General features: G+C 38.9%; 1 protein-coding gene across 1 annotated transcript in view; it reads left to right on the top strand.

The window, feature by feature from the left end:
* Positions 1 to 402: 402 nt before the first annotated feature.
* Positions 403 to 22,412, top strand: part of pmepa1 (prostate transmembrane protein, androgen induced 1) — a 40,836-nt gene continuing 18,826 nt past the window's right edge. The window contains exon 1 of the mRNA XM_080890882.1: positions 403 to 903. Coding sequence (XP_080747008.1) covers positions 807 to 903 — 97 coding nt within the window. The 5' untranslated portion in view covers positions 403 to 806. The remainder of the gene's footprint in view (positions 904 to 22,412) is intronic.

Here is a 22,412-nt window from a genome sequence, read left to right as displayed (position 1 = left end):
AATAAGGGTCATGTGATTCTGCAAGGTTTGCCTCTCTGAGGAAGGCAAATGTGTGATCTTTGCTTTATCTGTGGTTTCCTCCCTGCCTGTACGACCTGCCAGATGAGCCAGAGCGAGGGAGAGAGCGAGGGAGAGCGAGAGAAATCCCTAGAGACAGACTGAGAGAGAGAGAGAGAGAGAGAGAGAGAGAGAGAGAGAGAGAGAGAGAGAGAGAGAGAGAGAGGGGGGGGGGGGGGGGGGGGGGGACAGACAGACAGGACCAGACAGACTCCCTCAGCAGTTTAGTCGCCGGTCACTCGGCGCAAAACGCGGATCCTCTAAAGCTGATTTGTTGTAAGGGACTGAAAGTAGCTGAAGTACATTTTTACAACGTTGAAACTACATTTAAAGGCTGCAGCGATACTTCAGCGGCACGCAGATAGATAGATAGATAGATAGATAGATAGATAGATAGATAGATAGATAGATAGATAGATAGATAGATAGATAGATAGATAGATAGATAGATAGATAGATAGATAGATAGATAGATAGATAGATAGATAGATAGATAGATAGATTTTCGTGGAAGAGGAGGAGAAACCTCAGAGAGGAGGAGGAGAGAACCGAGACAGGAGGAGGACCGGAGGGAAAGGAGAGGAGATTGGAGAGAGAGCAGAGAAAAAAGGAGGATTTTTTGGAGGGGAGTTTGTTGTGAGATTTTTATTTTATTTTTTTTAGTCTCCTCTCTCTCTTCCGGTCGCCTCTCCTCCTCCACTCGTCCTCTCTGTCCCGGAGTATTTATGTCTGATTTTAGGAGCATTTAAATGTTAAACTTGATGGGTGTTTTAAACGCCACCGCCGCCAATGTCTCCTGTACTTGTAACTGCAAGCGCTACACCTCCCTCCAGAGCATGGAAATCAGTGAGTAATGACTTTTTTCTGCCTCTACCTCGCTCACTTTTTCCTTTCAAGTGTCTTAAAAATGCGTCTGTGAAGCTTCGCTGCAGGTACTCGGAAGAGTTTCTGTTTCCCTCTGCTCTTTCCACATTATTTCTTTTATTTAAACGACTGGAGTTAAGTCTTCCGTTCTGAGTCAGTTTAGAATCTGCTGTTAGTTTTAATATGTGTCATGGTACTCCCTGCAATTATTAACTGTGGTGAATATTACGTTACCCTTTCTCCTTTTCTAACGTTTGTGATTAATAACGCCTCATTTTGAACTTAAACCAAAAACCTCAGGCTTCCCCATCTCTTCCTGAAGACTCGGAATGAAAAAGCTCTTCTGTTTGGTTTAATTTATATCACATCATGGCTGTTTCGAGCTGTTTTCTTCGCCATGTCAGCTAACTTTGACAGTTTGGGGTTGCTGTGTTTTTTTTTTTTTTGGTCGACTTTCTGAGCCGTTGGCGTTTTCTGTCTGCTTTTGAACTTAACGCTCAGCTGACTTGGGTTTCAGAGAAAACCTGCTCCTTCATTTTGGATTTTGACGGTGAAAGTAAGACTTAAAGTGCGACGAAACTGTCAGGACGTTACCTTGGGGGGACACTGAAAGCTGATGCCCTAGGAATACCTGGGTTTGATCGGTGACAAAGCAGGGGAGTTGGAAGTTTTGTCGTCGCTTCGTCATTCGAGCAAAGCCAGACGGCTGTCTAGCCGCCCGTCTGTGTGCGCGCGTGTGAGAGTGCGCGCGCGTGTGTTTATGTGTGTGGCCGTATCCGGGAAATCCCTGTGTTCCACTGCGTGTGTTTATATTGGCGTATACTTTGTGTCGGAATCTTTGTGTGCTGTTTGGTCTAGCAAGACAGTAAAGCAGCAGCGGTCCCTGTCTGCGTAGATATATATAAAATGTGTTCTTACTATTGCGTCGTAATATTGGAGTTATTAATGACTTAACTGCCCTGTCCATGGGACCCTTCGCCTAGCTGGATCTGACTCCCTGATTCATGTTTGACGACGGTGATTTAGGTCTTTTTAGCTGAGTAAAACTCACAGTCCCAGTATATTTAAATAAAATAAATCGCAGACATGATAACACTGGATCATAGTTCCTGATGCATGAGTATGATCTATAGTTTTTAAATCTTCAAAATATGTAACTAAACCTTTAAAAGAAATGCCATGGATCACAAAGTACAGTATTTGCACAGAAAATATAGAGTACACTGTAGTGCAATCTGTGCTTCATTAAAGTACTTGAGTGAAGTTATGGGGTTCTTCCAGCTGGGGACACCTACTATTAAAACTGCAAACAATCATAATGTTGTGAGGTCATTTAAGACATGAAAGCTGTGTGTGTGTGCATGTGTGTGTCACTCAGACAGCTTCAGACGCAGTTTAGGTTGTTGAAGAAGACAGTGCACACACAGACACTGCAAACAATTTAAGCCTATTGAGGTTTTTTAATGTGACGTCATGCACATGTTGCTCGATATTGGTCTGCCATATTGGATGTGATCCAACTGTCAGTTGCTGAGGGAAAATGTTTTTGTTCCCAAGTGGATGGCATTGGTTCTTGGAGGTTTCTGGCTCTCACTAGGTGAAATTGGTAGCTAAGAAGGCTGGGAATACTGATTTTTCCCTCACGACCAGTGATTACCAGATAGTCATGGACCAATCACCAAGTCTGTATTGGGTGTTATTTACTTACCCTTACCCTATATTATCACAATGATTGTCACAAGTAAAGCAATATATCTCTCTTAATCATGTTTGAGGTTCCAGCAGCAGTTTCAGATAGATGGCCTTTTCCTTTTCCACAGCACCTTTAATGTCTTTTGCTTCACCACTTATCCAAATCTTGTCATGTATGACGAATTAAACATTTAAGATCTAGGGCAAACAAATCTTTGCAGTTTTGCAGGTTTAAACAAGCAAGCTACACACAGAGCGCTTATCTCCACCAAGGTCAGTTTCAAAGAAAATGTTCTGCATTTGTACCAAAACTGAACAGCCTCCATCTTTGCTCATGTTCCACCTCTCCATCAGGTTTCATCAAATTCGGCTTGTGTAATCCTGCTGACACACACAGAAGCCACAGACAACATCTGCATCAACAGACAATAAAAACGAGTTATAGTGAAGAACCAGACAAAGTATAAATCACATCAGTGAAATGGTTATTGATGAAATGATTAAGCATTTGCAAGTTCACCTTCATAATTGGGAAGATGTATTTGTAACAATTGTAAAAATGATTACTTTTAGTTTTCATTCAGTAGATAAATCATACATCCTCTAAAGTGCCAGAAATAGTGATAAAAAGCCAGACGTGACGTTATTAGAAGTCTTATTTGATCTGATAAATAGATCAAAACTAAAAGATATTTATTCGCAATCACATCTGCAGAGCTTAATCCAAATGAGCGATTAGATGATGACGTGATTTGCTGCCTTTTAAAAACTGAAAAGCCTTTTGAGCAATGTGTGAGAGACCTAAACTGAAGCATTAATAAAAAGGCTTAATTTCTCCTGAAAGTGATTTTTCTGGATGGTTGAAGCAATATTTTAACAAGTTTTGTGTTTTTCTCATTTAAAATTTAGAAGCCATGATAATGGAGAACGGTGACTAATGTATTTTGTGCAGAAATGGTTCATGATGGTGTCACCTGTCATTTTTCCATGCTGCCATGTTGAGATGACATAAGTCCCAAGCAGATGCTGTCAGACCAGGTTTCCCAACAATAATCCATATTGAATATACTTTGATTCTGTAAATGCATGATAAATAAAGTTATGTGCAATGCCTTGAAAACATACAAATGGTATACTTGTGACAGTTAGAAAGGTCAGTGTGTCAGTGGCCTCAATGGAGTTACTTTTGTGATGTATAGATTTCAGCAGTATAGTGTAGAAAGTTGTGCACTTACCAAGAAATAACATTTGCTTCATATGCTGCACTTTGCAGATATTTACAATTTATTCTTAATGCACAAAACACCCAAGTTATTCCACAATGCGTGCCTGACAGACAGCTAGACACTCTAATGACATATCCCCTTCCAGCTAGCTCTCATGTTACATAGCTAAGATGACACGATGTGTTCCCTCAACTTTCTGGCTGTTATTATGGTTAGACATATATGAAACACTCCAAACAGCAAGTTTTAGTACAAAATGTAATGTGTGATGGTAGATTTCAGTGCTGGTTCATTCCCAGTGACAGCTAGCTAGCAGCTCTTTAGCAGGTATTACTTGATATAGCATTGTTTGTTGTTTAAGCAGGTAAAAACGTTAAGTGTAAGAAGTATAAGCAGACTATTGTAAATATCAGCAAAATACGGCAGCTAGCATGACAAGCGCATTAAAATGTTCAATCACCAGTTTGGGTTGGTGCACAACTTGACAAAGCACTGTAGTGCCGATCCAAGCTGTAGAAATGCAATAGCTGTAAGTCACATGAAATGTTTTGGTAATATAAATAGGATTTTTTTATTCTTAGAACCAGTCTGCGATCGAAATCTCCCAACTAGAATTCCAAGAAAGTAAGTCCATGTAAGCATGTAGTAATGTTGATAGGGGTTATGGCAATCAAGCCATGTGATAACCATAGTTGCCTCAACTTGTAACAGAGAGGCAAGATAAGAATGCAGACAGAGGCGCATACTCAATTCTTCTGTCTGAAAACAGACGTGATGTTTAGTCTGGAGGACAGGAGGAGGGAAACAGATAAACCAAAGAGGCAGACAGTGAAGAGTACTGAGCAGACTAGAGAGACAGCGGAGAGAGAAGTTAGCAAGAAGAAAATGTCAAAACTTTGGAAAAAGCAAATACGGTGTCTGTAAAAGAAAACGACAGAGGAAGTGAAGGAGAAATAAGAGGAAAAAAGAACGGAACAAAAGACATTCTGGTGAATTTTAGATTGCGTAGGAGTTGACAGACTGAAACTAACGATGCGTTGGCTTTTATTAAAAAACCAAAAACAATATCACATTTAAGCTTGTTCAGCTTTACTGGGCAGTAAGCACCGGAGTGTGACAGGAAAGATGAAAAGCACAGTAGAACAAAGTAAAAGATAATCCCCGTTATGCACTTGATGCGGTGATCAAAGGATGACATGATAGAAAAAGGAGGGGTTCCCTAAATTTTTTACCTCTGAAGATCTTAAAAATAGATCTGAAGAAGAAAGCACAGATTTCATAGCAGACACCTGACATATCTGTTGCTGCATATATTAAGGCTGCCTGGTTCAGTTCACCTCTAAAAAAAACTAAAAAAAACCCATCTTTAGTCATTTCACTTGAGCGGTATAAATCAGAAAGTTTCAGCTTTATCTGTCCAAGTTTTTATATCTCTTTCTGAGATTTATAAAAGACGTTAACATGGTTGTGTTAATTTTGCATTAACCAACACAAATGGTGCATCTAACTAGCAGATAATTAAAATAGTATTTCTTATAGACACTTTGAGACGACCACTGGAAATGAAATTAAGTGAAAAGCAGCTCTCCTAGCTGAGTTCTAAAGACATAATGCATCTCAAACCAATTTGGCATCCCATACCGTGTACCTTCAAAGCTGGATTTGAAGCATTTAAACACTTTTAAGTCACTGAATTTAGATAAAAGCATTCATCTGAGATTTGTGAAAGAGCTGCAGATCCTCTGAGTCACCTCAGATTATCATTTATCTGTCTCGCTTCCTCTCATACGCATCCTTCCTTTGTCTCACAAGTTGTAATTGTAGGGTTTTGTGTACCTGTGCAGTCACACACACACATATGCAAAAACACATCTGTTCTGAGCAGCAGATATTGATAGTCAAAGCACATGACATCAGCATTACTCACAGACTAGCCGTGTGTATGTGGAGAGGGGGAGTGAAGTCATCGCTGGTATCAGCTTGTAAGAATCATTTCCTACCAGTAGCTCAGTTTCGCTATTCATTTGTTACTACATGTCTGGCTGCCTTAACATCAACACGTCCTCAGTCTGACTCTATAGCTGACATAAATGTTATCAATAGTGTGTGTCGAAGTATGTGTGAGTTCAGCTGGAGGGTAGGAGTGTGGGTTTTTTGGTTAACGAATTTGAGAAAAACAGTCATAGAGTTCCTGAGTGGAGAGGAGGATGACGCCAACGTTGGCAGGAGGAAGGACACAATGTGACCACGCATCATGTTCAGTCACAAGGTTGATCCTTGCAACAACCCTTATTTGATCACATTGTACTTTAACCTCTTAGCATCCACCAGATCGCCAGTGAACCTTTTAGTGTTAGGGTTAAATTCCCAACAACGCTTCATAAGGAAATGTTGTTCATCTGGTCGGAGATAAGAGGAGTTGAAATGCATGAAAGACAGTCAATTTCCAAGATGACATCTTCTGCTTTTTGAAACTATGCTTGTTTAGCATGTTGCTAAAATGCAAGCTAATGTGGTTTGCTGGTTACTTCTTGGCTGTTAACAGGTTCATTGAAGACAGTTCTTGATTTTTTGTTCTTGCATTTAGCAGTGAATTACCTCTACTAAATCTGGTAATGAAACAATGACAACTTGTAATACTAACAGGCTTTAGCTTTCAATATTTGTTCCCTCTACTAACTGTAAGGGTGGCAACATAAGTAATATACAATCTGAAAATCATCAAGACATATTTGCTCCTTTATTTACAGTTATAAATGTCTACACACTAGATCAGACTCTGAACAATATGATTTATAAGCCCACTATACCCATTTTCAGCTCCATATTTTTAATATAATATTCTTTTCAATCCAGTTCAATTTTATTTATGTAGCATTAAATCACAACAACAGCTGCCCTTAGGTGCTTGAAATTGAAAGGATAGCAGAGAGAAACCCCAGAACAATCAGACGTCCCCGTATGAGCAAACACTTGGCGACAGTGAGAAGAAGAAACTCCCTTTTAACAGGAAGAACCAGGCTCAGGGAAGAGCAGCCATCTGCTGTGACTGGTTGGAGGAGACGGCAGGGAGGGAGATAGATGAATAGATTTTCTAAACAAATGAGATTATCATTCTTGGTTTTAGCTTTTTCCCTTTTCTTAAAGCTGACTCTCTGATTGCCCAATCGTATATGAAAGATATGGCCAGCAGGTGAATGGGATTTCAATGTATATGACATTTTCACTTTCAGTGACATCATACAGAGCCATGAGTGGAAGAAATAACTGAAACAGGGTGTTTTAACTTTTGCTGACAGGGATTCCTTGAACAGTTTAATTGAAAATGCTTGTAACAGAGTTGTATGGCAGAAAACAAGGAGCCTAATAGGTCCACTTAAATAAAACATTAGTCCAGAGAATTTCACATTAAAATGATACGGAAGAGGGAGATAATTTCACTAGACTAGCCTAACTATTTAATTGATTTACACTTTCCTGCATTTTAAACAACATATTTTTTCTTAAGGAATTAAATATATGAAGTTTGTGTTGTAAACCAGTAAAAGTGATGACTCTGATTAACCTTAACCACAACCAAAAGAATCCAGTTTTCACTCGTAATTCTGTGACAAGAACATTACTCTCTCCTGATCTTAGTTTGGATAATTGCACCTACTTGCACCAAATTCAACAAGAATACATGTAAGTTTTATGTATAGCGTGACAATCTCACATCTAAAATTCATCCCGTCGTTCTGTCGCTATCATGTGTCACGCTGTTAAAATGAAAATCCCTCCCACATCCTGTTTGGGCTGCAGCTTCCATGTGGCCCAAGACATGATGTGCATTAAAAAACAGGAAAAAAAGCTTCACTTTTTTTCTCCCATTTCTGCTTTTGACAGATTATTTTTGGCACGAAAGTACATCCTGAGGCAACCTGCATGGAAATCTGTCTTTGATTGTTTTACTGTAAACTGTGGTAGCAACACAGGAATGACGCATAACGCTCCTTTTGACATATCTGTCACCTTTATATTGGCACATTGTTTGGGGGCTGTTGACTGATTATTTCTTCAGAATAATTAAACAGTGTATTATTTCAGGGAAAGGGTTTCAGCAAAGTGCTGAAAATAGAGTTAAATTCTTTCTTCCTTTCTCACTCACTCAGTGAATCATGGAAATTAAATGACTGAGTCTGTTCTGGCTGGCCTCCTAGACTTATTATGTAAACCGCTCTGTCTGGCTGTCTCAGTCCTCTGTGTGAGTGTGCATGTGTGCGCACGCGTTCACATGTGTTAGTCTGCGTTTGTCTGTTAATTTCCTCCCTGTGTGACAGTGTATTTCTGTGTGAGCAGTCAGTTGAGGGGGGATTGAGAAAGAAAAAACAATATAAACAATAATGTTCCTTATTGGACTTTTCTCGCAGCTAAAGAAGATGGGTTGGCGTGGATCAAATTCTGCCTTTTGTGTTTCATTTTTCTGTGACTGACAGCTGGCATCGTCCCAGAAACAGAATCGCTTTAATCCCGTGTACGATATACAGATAGTAATTTGTCTTCAAAAGAATTACCACAAAAAGTTGGCACATCTGCTTCCCCTTTGTTCAGTTTCCGATAACGCACGACTCCTGAGTAACTGGGTTCAGTGTCTTGCTTAAGGGCACAAGAATAGCATTTCCTATTTACTGCGAATTGGTGAGAAATTGCCTCTTTCCAACGTTTCTCACCTCCTTGCTTGTTTCATCCTTGATTTTTCCATTTCACCTCCTGTCTTGTATTCAATTTCATGCATTTTTTAAAATTCTAGTGGCGGATATGTCAAATTGATTCATTTTCATTAGTGGTTTTTAACAGAGATCAACCATATTTGTATATTTAATATTTATGATATTTAATCATTTGAGGAATAGCCGATGCCCTTTATCAGTTTCTTTTTTGTATTGTTTTTTATTGTTGTTTTTTTTTTTAATTTAGTTCCTTTTTTGTTCCCTAGAAGCAGAAAAAGTCTTTTTCATTTTAAAATTTTTCAGGTTTCCATCACATTATCCTTGAAAATTCAGTCAGAGCAAAATGTATGTGACCCAACAACAATATCAGTTACTGACAAAGTTAAATGAGGGTTTTCAGAGATGTTAGAGAGACGCATTGCTCTCAATGAAGTATGGACTGAAATCTATGGGAGGTAAATGGACTGGTGTTTTTATAGTGCTTGCCTACTCTTGCTGAGCACTCAAAGCCCTAAAACACTACAAACCACATTTACCCATTCAAACATCATTCATTTCTATCACTTTAAACACTTACCTATCACACTCACACCATCAATGGATGCATCAGGGGCAATTTGGGGCTTAGTATCTTACCCAAGGACTTGAGGAGATGGTGATCAAACCACTGACCCTTATATTAGTAGACTACTTGCTCTACCTCCCAAGCTGCAACTATATAGGTATCAGGCAGCTTTAACCTCCGGTCAGTTATACTTTGACAGTCTTTTCACAGTAGATATATATATACTTATATTTTGCAAAGTCAATACTAATACCGAGCCTTTTGTAATTTAAAAACCTGCATAAGTAGAGGTTCCTTAGTTGGTGATGGTTCTTTGAAGAACCAGAGAACGTTTAAAAAATTTGAAACAAGTTTTCCAAGAGAAGATAGCGAGAGTTGCCACTAGAAGATGAGTATCAGCCTGCATACTTAATTTCTAATGCAAGAAACGTCCAAATGTGCCTTTTTTTTCCATAGTGGGTGAAAGACCGAAAGTTGAGGCACACAACAATGTGTGCTGCTGGTAAAGTTTCTGGGCAGCCTTTCCTCATAACAGCCATCCCTCAAGAGTCTCTCCATCTAAAGCAATGCATTATCGGGGGCTGTAACATCTTTTTACTGAATTTTAAATGTGAAAATGTGATGCTGTAATCTTATTATAATGCATATATGTGCACCCTGTCTTCTCTTTAATGGGTGAAGCAGTCTGAATAAAACATTCAAAAACTGTAAAATAATTTGGTTTATATGTTGGTTGGTTTATATCATATATTTTATGTTTATTTCAGCATCTCCTTGTGGGAACGTTGTTATGGTCTCTGTTTCCGTTTGTTTCACGTCACGTTAAACATATATATCATCCGTAGGTAAATTAAGAGTCACCAAAAAAAAAGCTTTTGCTTGCGTAGGGTCGAGGATGTATATATGCATATACACACAAATAAATATGTTTAAAGTAAACATAGTCAGGTTTTACTTTTAAATAATTTTTCTTTTCTTAAAAATTGAATTTTGACTAAGTAGACAAAAAACATTATTAATTCAACAATTACTGGATTAAATAACACACAGTTGCAGATTTAAAGTGTTTTTTTCCTTCATTCTTTGTTTAAATCCTTTCGTTCCTTTTTATTCAGCCTCTCAGCTGTTCATTGTTTCTCGGTCTAGACACCAACAACGCACACACAGCTCGAAAAAGTCATCAGCATGTTCTCATCATGCATATATGTAGATGCATGCAGTGTGTGTGTGTGTCTAGGGGTTCTGGGTCAGCAACACTTTGGGGAGTTTGTGTTTGTGTGAGTGTGTGCTTTTTGCATATTATCTGCATACCAGTCAGCATTCAGCTGAGCCTCTTGTAGGCTGTTGGACCCATATTGTCCCATTAATTAGTCTGAAGTCAGAGCCAGCCCTATATGTCTGTCTCTCAGTGTGAATAAATCCATACAGAGACTGTCTGAGGTCCAAGAGGCTGGCTCTATAAATAAAGGCAATGACTGTCTGCCTGCTGTAGGCATAGACTCGCACACAGTAATGTGGAAAAGATTGTCTCTTGTTTTTCGTTAATTACGCTGAGGACGAAAAATAAACCTTTATGACTGTCTGGTCTAAATACTTCAATTGTTGTGTGTCAGTGTAGTTTAAAAAAAAGACTGTTTTCTTATTAATTAGTCTGGGACAGAGGAAGTTGCTAACGTTAATGTCTGATTACGTGTTGAGAAGAAATTAAAGTGTCCCTTGGCTTTTGTTAATTGGTCTGAGTCATAATTTGTCTGTCTGGTCTTTTAAGAGCGTGGTGTCACCTGCTAATGTGGAACAGGTCATGAACGCAGGCTTGTCTGCTGAAAAGAAAATTTAAATTATTATTATTTTATATCTTTAAGAGTTTGTGTTTTTGTCACCTCTGTACGCATATGATTGGATGTCTACATGGAATTTAAACGTGATGTCATGTAGAGACTATTCTGAGTGACACGTCAGTAGTTTCATAAGTAAATTGGTGAATCGTTTTCCTTTGTTTTCTCAATTACAAAGTTTCTCCAATTGAATCTGTTCATACTTAAGATCAATGTTTATTTAGTCATTTAGAATCGCACCCCTATGGCATTAATATGGAATCTCTGGTGTTAAATGAATTAGAGTGATACTCAGAATGAAAGTCATCAAAACTGTAGTTTATGAGTCATCTTGTTTAATTAACATTTAGCAATATTTTTGCCTTAAAAGGTTAGTAACTCTCCTGATGGACCATCGGCTTTTTCACATTAACCTAACTTGAAGAAACATGAAAGTAGTTGAGTGATTTCAGACGTTGTGGGAAGAAATATCAAGATTATGTTTAAGTTATGTCAAAGGCCTCCATGAGTAATTCACTTTGCAGATTTTTATTAGACATTCGGATATTCAGATGTATGCAAATGTTTGCTGTGTCAATGGTGGCATTTTTGCATTTGAAACCAATGTCGTGCTGCATCTGCTGGGAGGCAGTGGGTGAAGTGAAACAGTCTGAGTATCTTTAAGGGTAAAGGTCAAGGGTCAGGTCAGGAGAAGGCAGGGAGGAGGAGGGGTGAAAGGTTCATTGTCACAGCGGAGGGGGTTGGTTTTGGTTGTTTGTGTGCCTTCTCCCATAATATTTCTCCTCACTAACTATATTATGTTAATGAATTCAGTTTTATGTTCCTTGTTTGTTTTTTTTAAGTGCAGATATATTTATGAGACCTTTGATGACTGATTGATTTGTTTCTGTCCACCTGCTGACAAAGCTACCAGTAAATATAACAACTGGACATATTGATGCTGACTGCAGGAAGCCACAGATCAATATAGATAGCCAAGTCTCAGCACAGGGTTGGAGCAGGCTCCAAAAATGAAAAATCTGCATGCTGAAATCAAAAAATTAGAACAAACGAGCGTTTTAAACACACATTTTTTTGACGTCCTTGTCTAAGAAAATATTTGAAACTGCAGTGCTCAATGAAATTATTGCTTAAAATTTAAGGTTAGAAGTCTAAACCATGAGTGTCAAATGCCCAGCCAGCCAGAAGATCCAAAACAACCCACTGGATGGTTTTTCAATGTCTGAAAATTTCAGTGAAGCAGGTCTTAACTTTTGAACTTTTCTCTGGGTTTTTGAAAAAGGAAGCACTGTGCTGACAGTGTCTAAGAATGAATCATGTCGTGAAAGTCTTTCATACTGTATCATTCAAGCCAGATGTCTGAATCATCACCAGTTTTACAGCCTTCTTACTGACAAAGACCTTACGTGTGGCCTGCCCTACCACACCAAAGCAAAGTTGTTAAGCCAGGTAGGCAAAGTGTTTATTTGATTTATGACAGTAGCCTTTGTGGTGACAGTAGCCTGAGTGAATATGGAAGACGGACACATATTATTGAGATTCCACATACTTTTCTGAAGACATCTCAGACTTGAAATGAATGGCTCATATGAAGTCAGAGTGTCTTCTAAAACAAATGGAAAAATTTAGACAGTGTTTTTTTCATTGCTATTTTTCCTTGATTCACTGATCTAGCCCACTTGAGATTAAATTGGGCTGTATGTGGTTCATGAAAGAGTCAAGACTAAACTTGGATGATTGTCAACTACTGGAGAGCATCTTACAAAAAAGACAAAAGCATAGATGATTTTCACCAAATGTGAAAAAAGAATTTGAGTTACGTAAGTCACCACATACGTATTTTGGCCTTTTGTGTGGATATACCTTACATTATGTTCGGAAGCAATCCGTGATGTAGATTTCACACAAAGACGTTTTGTGCGACATTTACGATGATTTGTCAACCAATCAGCTGCCCTCACTGCTAGACAGAGTCTAGACAATGGACACTTCAGTGTACAAAGCACACACATACACTCCCATTCCCCCCACCCACGCGACACAGACGCTCATGACCGTGGGCTTGACCCCTGTGCGCACACACACTCAGACTTCCAGAGAGAACGCGTCTGCCTCCTTTGCCCTCTGGCTCACAGGAAACAGCTGGGACCACGTCATTTGCATCCTCAAACACACACACACACACACACACACACACACACACACACACACACACACACACACACACACACACACACACACAGAGAATGCCACCGTGACTCCTCCTAGCTGTTTATATTGCTAATAATTATCATTACATATTCAACCATTCAAACACATAGACACAAACCAAGCTCCACCTAAACGCCAAGTAACCCCCTCACTCTCTGACTGTCACAAACGCACATACATTTACACACGTACACACTGAGTGGATTTCAGTGTGTCTAGACAGAGCAGCAGGCTAGAAAAGCACACAGACAGCCCCTGTACTCCGCTTCAGATGCACATTAAGGATGTGATTCTAATGGTTTTAGGGCTAAAAGGTGAGAAAATAAAAGCCCACATGCACATCAAAACAAAGTTATATTACAATCATGCTCTTGCACTGTGGCCAAGTCTACATCCCCACTAAGCTGGCTCAGTCGGAAAACACATCTTTTCCTTTCCACTGTGGCCTTTTGTTCACATTCGATGGTGTTTTTCAAAGCCCAAAGCAGATCTCCTGGTCTACAGAGCAGCTAAACATGTAAATGTTGGCCTCAGATTTTTGATCATTGGAAAAATCGAAAAGTTGATCATGGGGAAAAGTATGCAACCTAAGCCTGCTTATGGTGGAATCTATTCGCTTTTTTAGAAAGGGGTTATAAGGAGTAAGGGGTTTACCTTTAAACTAATGTGCTCTGAGAATAGAATAGAACTAAACTTACTGTTGGTCAAACAAACAAGCAGCCTCAGTGCTCTTCAGTCAGTTTTTTATAGCTATGTCTGCACTACTACAGACTGCAGAAAGAAAAAGAGCTTTAAATGGCTGGAGACTTCACAGAGTGCATTTCAATGCATTTAAATATTTAATGTTTAAACTGTAAAAAAACAAGCAGAGGAAAAAGTGAATTTCGAACACAAACATATCCCCAAATAAATAATGATGCAAATAACGGTGCAATGGTTTGCTAACATCCTATGATCAAGGGTGTGTTCAGGGGGTCACATAGGGTGGCACTGGCCCATCTCAAAAATTTCACCACTTTGCAAAAGAGTTCAATGTAAAACAAATTTCAGGCTCCTTTGCAGCACTAATTTTCACTTAATGCTATTTGTATAAGGGCGCGCAGACCTGCACATTAACATGAAGACTCTGCCTAATGTTTCTCCAAATTTCTGCTCAGTGTTTATTTCTGATAAAATATTATGATAATGGCATTGCATTATATAGATTCTTCAAAACTATATAAGATGAAAACGCTGTAGGAGAATTTTTCAGCAGAAGAAGAAAGCTTTTTGAAATTTTATTTTTGGTCAGATTTAGCAAATATTTGACTGTTTCATGTTTCTGTATTTGCAGTTTTTATGTCTCGGCAACAATAAAGGTAATAATACTACTTCGAATGCTATCGAGATGAGCTGTTGAGATGGCTGTCGAGTTTTAAGACTTGCTTTTGGAAGGACTTAGATAGTTCTGCTGCCCACAAGTGGCAGAAAAATCTGTGAACGGAGCTTCCAGCATCTGTGGTGTCTCAGCCTGACAGCTGTTTTTGTTTTACGTAAACATACCAAATTTTAGTCCATTAAAGTCTTTGTGACGGCCTTGATTGTGCTCTTCATGTAAGCATGGGGACCACAAGACTTGATGATGATGGGTAGGAATGAGAAAACAGGAAATTTAAAAGAAAACAACATGTTGCCTTCATCGGATGTACATGTCTGATGAAGGTTTGTTCTTTTTACTATTTTTAGCCATGACTCAGTGTCCAGCCGCTCCATGGCATCAGACTTAAATTTGTATTTGGCTACCCCACACAAAGTCCACAAGACCTTTTGGAGTCAGTTGAAGTGAAAATTCAACTTGAAAGGTTTAAGGAACTTCTTAGAAGTTGTTTTTTTGTTTGTCTCCTAAATGCACCACAGTATGGAAGGAGTCTTCTTACAGGAGACAAACTTTGAAATAGCTAGTTTCTTTAAAAAAGACAAACAATTCCCATCACACCTGCACTGACAGATTCTTGGCTACATCAGAAACACGATCGCTGCTCACATTGTGTCCACTAGCTTCCCACACCTTCCTCAGTGAGGAGACGGTAGACTTTGCCAGCTGGCATGCACAGCTTAATGTGAGGCCCATATCATTTTGTGCTCTGGAGGCATGGAGCCAGTTTCCCAGCTTGTTTGCCATCCATCCATTAAGCTTTCACAACACACACCCTCTTATGGTAAACATTTCTGACCCTGATGATACGGAGAAACATCAACAGCATTAAAACACTGTCGGCTGTAAGTACAGGGAAAATATCATTGCTCTCTCGCAGACAGATTTCCACGTGTATGTTGGGTTTTTGCCAGATGTCTTTTGCAATAAACGTTAGAGTTCTACATGTCTACCACAAAATATTCAGACGGTAAAATATTTTCACCCTTTATTCCCCCCCACCCCCCGCTCCTGCTCATTCTTTCCTTTTTATACTTTCCATGCAGTTCTTTGTTTCAGCTTTGTTGCAGTCATGCTGTTTGGGTTTCTGCAGAAAATTGTTTTGTCTAAACTAGAGGTTATCTCATCTCTAGCACACAGACACATACACACACGCAAAGGCACAAAAGCAAAGGCGTGTTGATTCATGTGGAGGATAAAGAAAGGACATGAGCTGATTAGAGGTGAGTCTTTAAGAAAGAAAGTGCCCTCTCAGAGCCAGGTGTTTTTGAACGTTTTAGCCACCGGGCTCTGAGAGTGCACTTTCTTTCTTAAAGACTCACCTCTAATCAGCTCTCGTGAGGCAGGTGAGGCTTCGGTTTCTTGCTCAACGGCACCTGAATAATAAAGGAAGCATTCAGGTGTTCACTTGTTGCTATTGTTGGATTGCAGTTTATAAAGAGAGTGAGGGTGGCGGTGTTGGTCAAGGGAGGGTAAGAATGTGTTTAGTCATCAAATGGTTCAGTATTTCCTTAATGGAGCATGTTAATGTAAACAGAGATCATCAAATGTAGCATTTACATTATTATTCCACCATCATCATAGGTATTGGCATCTGTTACAATTCTTCAATGAAATAAAAGGAGCGACTGCCTGGGAGGGGAATTGCTACTAACTTAAGAAAATTAGCAAAATGTGTGTTAGGATAGGCTTTCTGGTTTTTAATACAACCACAAATAGTCTGGTTGCACTTCAAAACCACAAAAAAGTCTTAGAAGATACTAAGGAAAATAGTACAACTTTTCCAAATGACTTATTCTTGAAGCATAGATCGTGAAACCTTAAACTTCAACAGGTTGCTGCTTGTGAAATGACAGCGTTTGCTTATTATGTTTTTTAAATTCTAAAAGCAAACCAAATATGTTTGGAATTTGGATTTCGTCGCTATGATCCTGAGTAGATAAATGAGTAAAGCGCCAAATCACAACAACAGTCGCCTCAAGGCGCTTTTTATTGTAAGGTAGACCCTACAATAGTAAAATTGTTCATTATTGAGAAAAAAATATATAATGAAAGTTAGAATTAAGAGCCTTCTGAGCAAACCTACTCCTTATTTCGAGTCTTTGTTTGGCCTCCACCTCTTCAGCTGTTAGTGTGTAACTTGTAACTGCGTAACAGGTGTGTCGTTTTTAAAAGAGATTAATTATGAACACAGCTTCCTAGCAAGTCTTTAAAAGAAAGAGCTGTAAAATTTGTGAATTCATCAATACAAGTGATCTATTTTAGATTATGTTTAGTCATCCAATTCATCACTGATATCAAAATATTTAATAGTAGAGCTTTTAGTGGGGATTGGTACTTGAATCACATGGCATCCAGTCTGAGCACAACAGATTTTCGTGCACAGTAAATCATTAACATCGTTCTCAGTGTTTGCTTGTGTTCCGCACACACTCACTGTAGCCGCAGACAGAAGTGCTTTTAATTCATTAACCATTGTTTATTAATGTGGAATTGATTTTCCCATGCAGACACACAAAAACGCACACAGGGTCAGACAGACATTGTTTTGTCTAGCCAGGTGTGTGTGTGCGCGTGTGTGTGTGTGTGCATGAAAGGACTGGCTGAGCGAGTTTTGATTTGGCAGCTGGAGACGAATGCCTGGCTCACACACACACACACACATACACATATTTGCCTCGTTTTGCAGGCTTGATCGCAAACTCATTACCTCTATAACTGCTTTTAGCTTATCTTAGGCACACACACCTGCAGAACACAACAGGTTTGTCCTTGAATATTTATTACACTAAATTCATACCTCCTTAGTGACCCTTTATCACTGAAACACCACTAATTTTTCTCAGTATTATTTCTTTTATATTCTTCTAAATGCATAAAAATTCACTATTAGTGGGCTATTGTGATACATTTAATGCTATGAGTCATTTTTAACAAGTTTTTGGAGCATGGCTTAAAACAGTTCTCTATTGAGGATACGCAAGTAAAATAATTTATAACTGTTTTGTCAGATAAAAGCAAACTTTTGGTTTCTTTCAGCTTTTGGACGTAGCTCAAAATGTCTTAGATGTTAGAAACCCATTTAGTGACTTAGCACACTTACAAATTCTTGCTCACTAAAGTGACCGACTAAGATTAAACTAATAGTAGCTGGAAAAAATCAGTAACATCTCATCAAAATTTAAAAAAAAAATCAGCCCAATTTCCCCAATCCATGTATACAGGATGCATCTTAATACTACTTAGAGTAGAGAGTTGGGTGTTCGTCTTGTAATTGGAAGGTTGCCGGTTCCAGACCCGGCTCGGACAGTCTCGGTCGTTGTGTCCTTGGGCAAGACACTTCACCTGCCGCCTACTGGTGTTGGCCAGAAGGGCCGATGGCGCGATATGGCAGCCTTGCTTCTGTCAGTCTGCCCCAGGACAGCTGTGGCTACAACTGTAGCTGCCTCCACCAGTGTGTGAATGTGAGAGTGAATGAATAGTGGAATTGTAAAGTGCTTTGAGGGGTCCCGAAAAACGCTATATAAATGCAATCTATTATTATTACTTAATGCATTAAATCGTGACATTGAAATTCATTATTAACATTAATTTAAATCAAACAACAGGAAATTAATCAACGACTGTTTGGATAATTGAAGTCATTTCTGGCCAATAACATGAAACATTTGACAGATCTGTGCCAGTTTTTACATTAACGGAATTTCTTTATTCTTCAAACTGTTAATCAGACACCGCTAGACATTTGACAATGCTGTCTGGAGTCTAGGAAAATGTGACAGCGATTCTTTTTCTAATGTTTTATAGAACAAATATTTGGTTAATAAGCAGAAATAATCTCAGAAGAGTCATTAGCTGGAGCTATGAAAGAAATATCGTGCACTGGCACATTTTCATATTGAATCACGTCCTCTTGTGATAAGTTATCAACACACTGGTGCCAAATACTTAACATTTTTATTAAAGCATTCAGGAGATCTAAACGGGCTACCCTGCCAGTCTTAGGTCACTTAAAGACTCCTTATGGTGGAGCGTATAAAATGAATGAGGGTAAAGTGAAGAGAGGGGTGTCACTGTACTGTGATGTGTTACTGTAAACAACCTAATGTAATAATATCATATTGAAAACTGATCCTTGGCTCTCAGCCCCTAGTGTATGCCAGTTATAATATGCATGATATCCGTACTGTTCTTTTATGACAGAAATAATAATTGTGTATACTAAAATGAAATCGTGATTATTTAACTATTGGCTTTACAAACACACACATTCATTAACAGGGGACGTGGTGGGAACACTGGGTTATCATGTTGAAAGCTGGGCCCAGACTGTGGGTCCAAGTGAGGCCTGTGGCTCGGCACAGATGTGGAGAGTGAGGGAGAGCTGTCCTGACGTGAAGTGGGCCTGGCAAGAGACCATTAGCAATGTGGAGAAAAAGGCACCTGTAGGCAATCATTAATGATCCAACCATTAATGAGCCCTCTGCAGGTTTATCCATGCAAAGTGTGTTTCAACTTTTTAATTCCCACTAGAAAGATTTTGTTGATCAAAGGCTGATTTTCAGTTATTTGAAATAGAGTTGAACCAGTAACTGATTTTTTTAAAGAAGGTCAAAAAGTGCACAGCTACAAAGAAAAGAGGAGCGCTGAATTTTTAAAAAATGAATGAGGGACAATAATTATTTTATCCATGTAAGCTTGTAGATGTAGAATACAGAAAAGACTAGTCATGCACAAAAGTAAATGTAACAATATAACAGTAAAGGTTGGTGTAATTTTGCTGTAATAGTACTGCTAAAGGGCACTTTGGCAAAAATTTGCCACTGCTGACAGAAGGAATTGAACCAGTAACTTTGTTAGCTAACCTGATGACCTGTAAATGTGTGTCTGTGTGCGCGCAGCCACTGATTGCACGCTGCTAATGATTATTATTATGTCTAGTGTCACTTTGGATCAGGTCCATTATAAACACACACACGCGAATGTGACCTGCCCCGTGACTTTCTTGTCTCTTTCTCATTCAAATGAACACCGTGTGTGTTTGTGAACGAAGGTCTATCTGTGTGCGTGCGCGTCTGCGTGTGCGGGGGTGCGAGACGACAGGGGTAGTCTAGCTCCTTCTGGCTAGAATTATAATGAGCAACACACACATACACTCGCGCGCGCACACACAAACACAGAGCCAGACAAGCAGCTGATAATGAGGTTTGATTTTCATATGTTTCAGACAGAATGCTCTGCAGGTCAGCTAGTACACAGAGGAGCAGTGTGTGTGTGTGTGTGTGTGTGTGTGTGTGTGTGAGAACACTGAGTGAATGATTTCCGGTCTCCTTGTTGGACTTTACATACTGTCACTTTTTCCATTGTTAACATTGATGGCTTTGTGTGTCCAGTACAGTATGAGGTGTGTTGTTTGCGTTTGTCTGTGCCTTGTTTCCATTTCGCTGATGTTTCTGATGTCAGCACAGCAGGGATTCTATTTAATTTTTATTCATTTCCTTTATCATCCCACAGCTCACCCAGACTCCTGCAAACCAGAAAAAACAAATATTCTTAAGACATGCAGAAACATAACTGTAACTGTGTGGTCAGGATAATGTCTTTTATACAGTTTTACATTTTTTACTGTAATAATTTTGGTGAAAACAGTGTAATTGCTATAACAGAATTAAAGATAAAAAATTAGTTATTTCTGTAAAACCTTTGGACAACAGATGCCAAACACAAGACAACTATAATAAATACCGCCCACATGCTGATGAGAGCTAGTCAAACAAACAGCATGGTTATATCTTTTTAATAGCAACTTCAAAACATGGCCAACTTCAGAAAACAGACATACGCATACATATCACAGAGAGTAAAACAAAGTCAAGCCAAAAAGCAAATTATTTACAATTACAAAAATGCATTAGTGGTATTGAAATTGCATTTTTTTTAAAATAAAATGTAAGTAAGCTAATGTACAGTACTGTAGCTCAGTATATTCACCACCTGTCACGAAAGTAATTCTTCTTCCAGTATTTTTACAAGAAACCTCAAAAAGCTGTGAACTCGTAGAACTTTAATCAGCTGTGTTGCAATTGTTTTAGGTGAAAACAGCATAAAACATGAAAGCACCAAACTTACTGATTAGTGCGACCTGCTCAATGAGACGTTTCAGTACTATAGCTTTTAATGCTATCCAAACACATTTACTTTTTTCTAATAATAATCCTTATTATTATTATTCAGTTTTATTAAAGTTGTCATTGGTTCTTGTTAAAAAACAAAGACTTTTGTATTTTATCATTCGTATTTAAAAAAAACTGAGTCAAATGTGTTATTAGGGTGGACTCTGAAAGGTCATTAAAGTCTGAAGGTCAAAGTGTCAAAGGTCACAGCACCTGTATTGTATTGGTGAGAGCTGGCAGCATGCTTTATGTGTTTCATGGTCAGGATATTTAGTTTACTCAGAGTCAGTGACCTACTCTCTGCTAGAGTTAGCATAGCTAGCGTTCCAGATGGGACTTGCAATTTAACATGGGAGTTCCCTGGATTAACACTCTAAATTTAGACTAATGCTTCTCTGTCCTTCTTCCACTCCAGCACTCATCTATTCCATACACCCAGTTCTTACACCTATTACATATCCTCCAGTTCTACTTTATTTTGTCTTGTTGTAAAATGTCTGCACTGAACATTTAGATAAGGTGGTTACTTACGTGGTGAAATAATGCTCTTTATCACAATGGCAGTGATGGCTGTTTTGTTTTTTTCCCTTATCCATTTAGTTTTAAAATTTGATATATAGACTGTGATATCGGTATTTGTTTTATTATTATTATTACAGTACAGTGGTTTGACATAGTTAACCTCTGTACTGATTTGCATGCATTCATTTTTTTTGTTTTTACAGGGAAAGAATCTCCATTTGAGATGGATTCAGGTACATATGTCAGCACATTTTGCTTGCTGTTACCTCTAACTTCTTCCTGGGTTCAAACCCGGGCAGGGCCTTTCACTCATTTGCACCTTCTCTCCGTACTTGCACGTATTTCTCTGGGAGCTCCGGTTTCTTCCACCATCTAAAACAATGCCCTAGCCAGCAAGATCTGGTCCTCATTTGCAAAGTAGGCTTTGGGTAATGTAAAATTACACACTGTGCAAGTGGATCATGTAAAGTTACAGTTCTGGTTTTACATTTTGTTAATCATCTGTTACACTCGCAATCGTCACACTTTTGGGCTTTAAAATGCTTCAGTCGGTGAGTCTATTGACAACTTTACTGTCTAGTATTTCAATACATCAACTGTCAAATTCCTGTACTTTACACTGCAGCAGAGGTCCTTAGCTAATGTTCCTGCTCTCATTAAAGTCTGTGTGTGTGGGTGTGTGTGTGCTCGGTTTAAGTAACACATGACTGCGTGTCGTCCCAAACAAGACGTGATGAGAGAGAAGTTTCCTTTTTCAGAGCAAAGACTAATGAAAGATGAGAATCAGAAATGGGATGACGGTTAGAGAAAGATGAGGAAGGATGATAACTTACCCCTTCAAACATGCACACACTCACACACACACACACACACACACACACACACACACACACACACACACACACACACACACACACACACACACACACACACACACACACACACATTTCTGTCTCTATTTTCCCACTGTTGAATCAAGCAGTGGGAGTTTTATGGACCAAAGTTCCCACACTTGTTGGCTGCACCATGACTATGACTTCCAAAGTCAATGGGAAGAGACAGTGTGTATCATTTTGTGTGTCTTTCTTGTATGTATGTGTGGGTGTTTGTGCAAACCTCCCTTACACACACACACACACACACA

Source organism: Rhamphochromis sp. 'chilingali' (assembly GCF_963969265.1).
Source record: "Rhamphochromis sp. 'chilingali' genome assembly, chromosome: 9".
Classification (NCBI taxonomy): domain Eukaryota; kingdom Metazoa; phylum Chordata; class Actinopteri; order Cichliformes; family Cichlidae; genus Rhamphochromis; species Rhamphochromis sp. 'chilingali'.
Note: the sequence above shows the minus strand (reverse complement) of the source record. Positions and strands in the feature narration are given on the sequence as shown.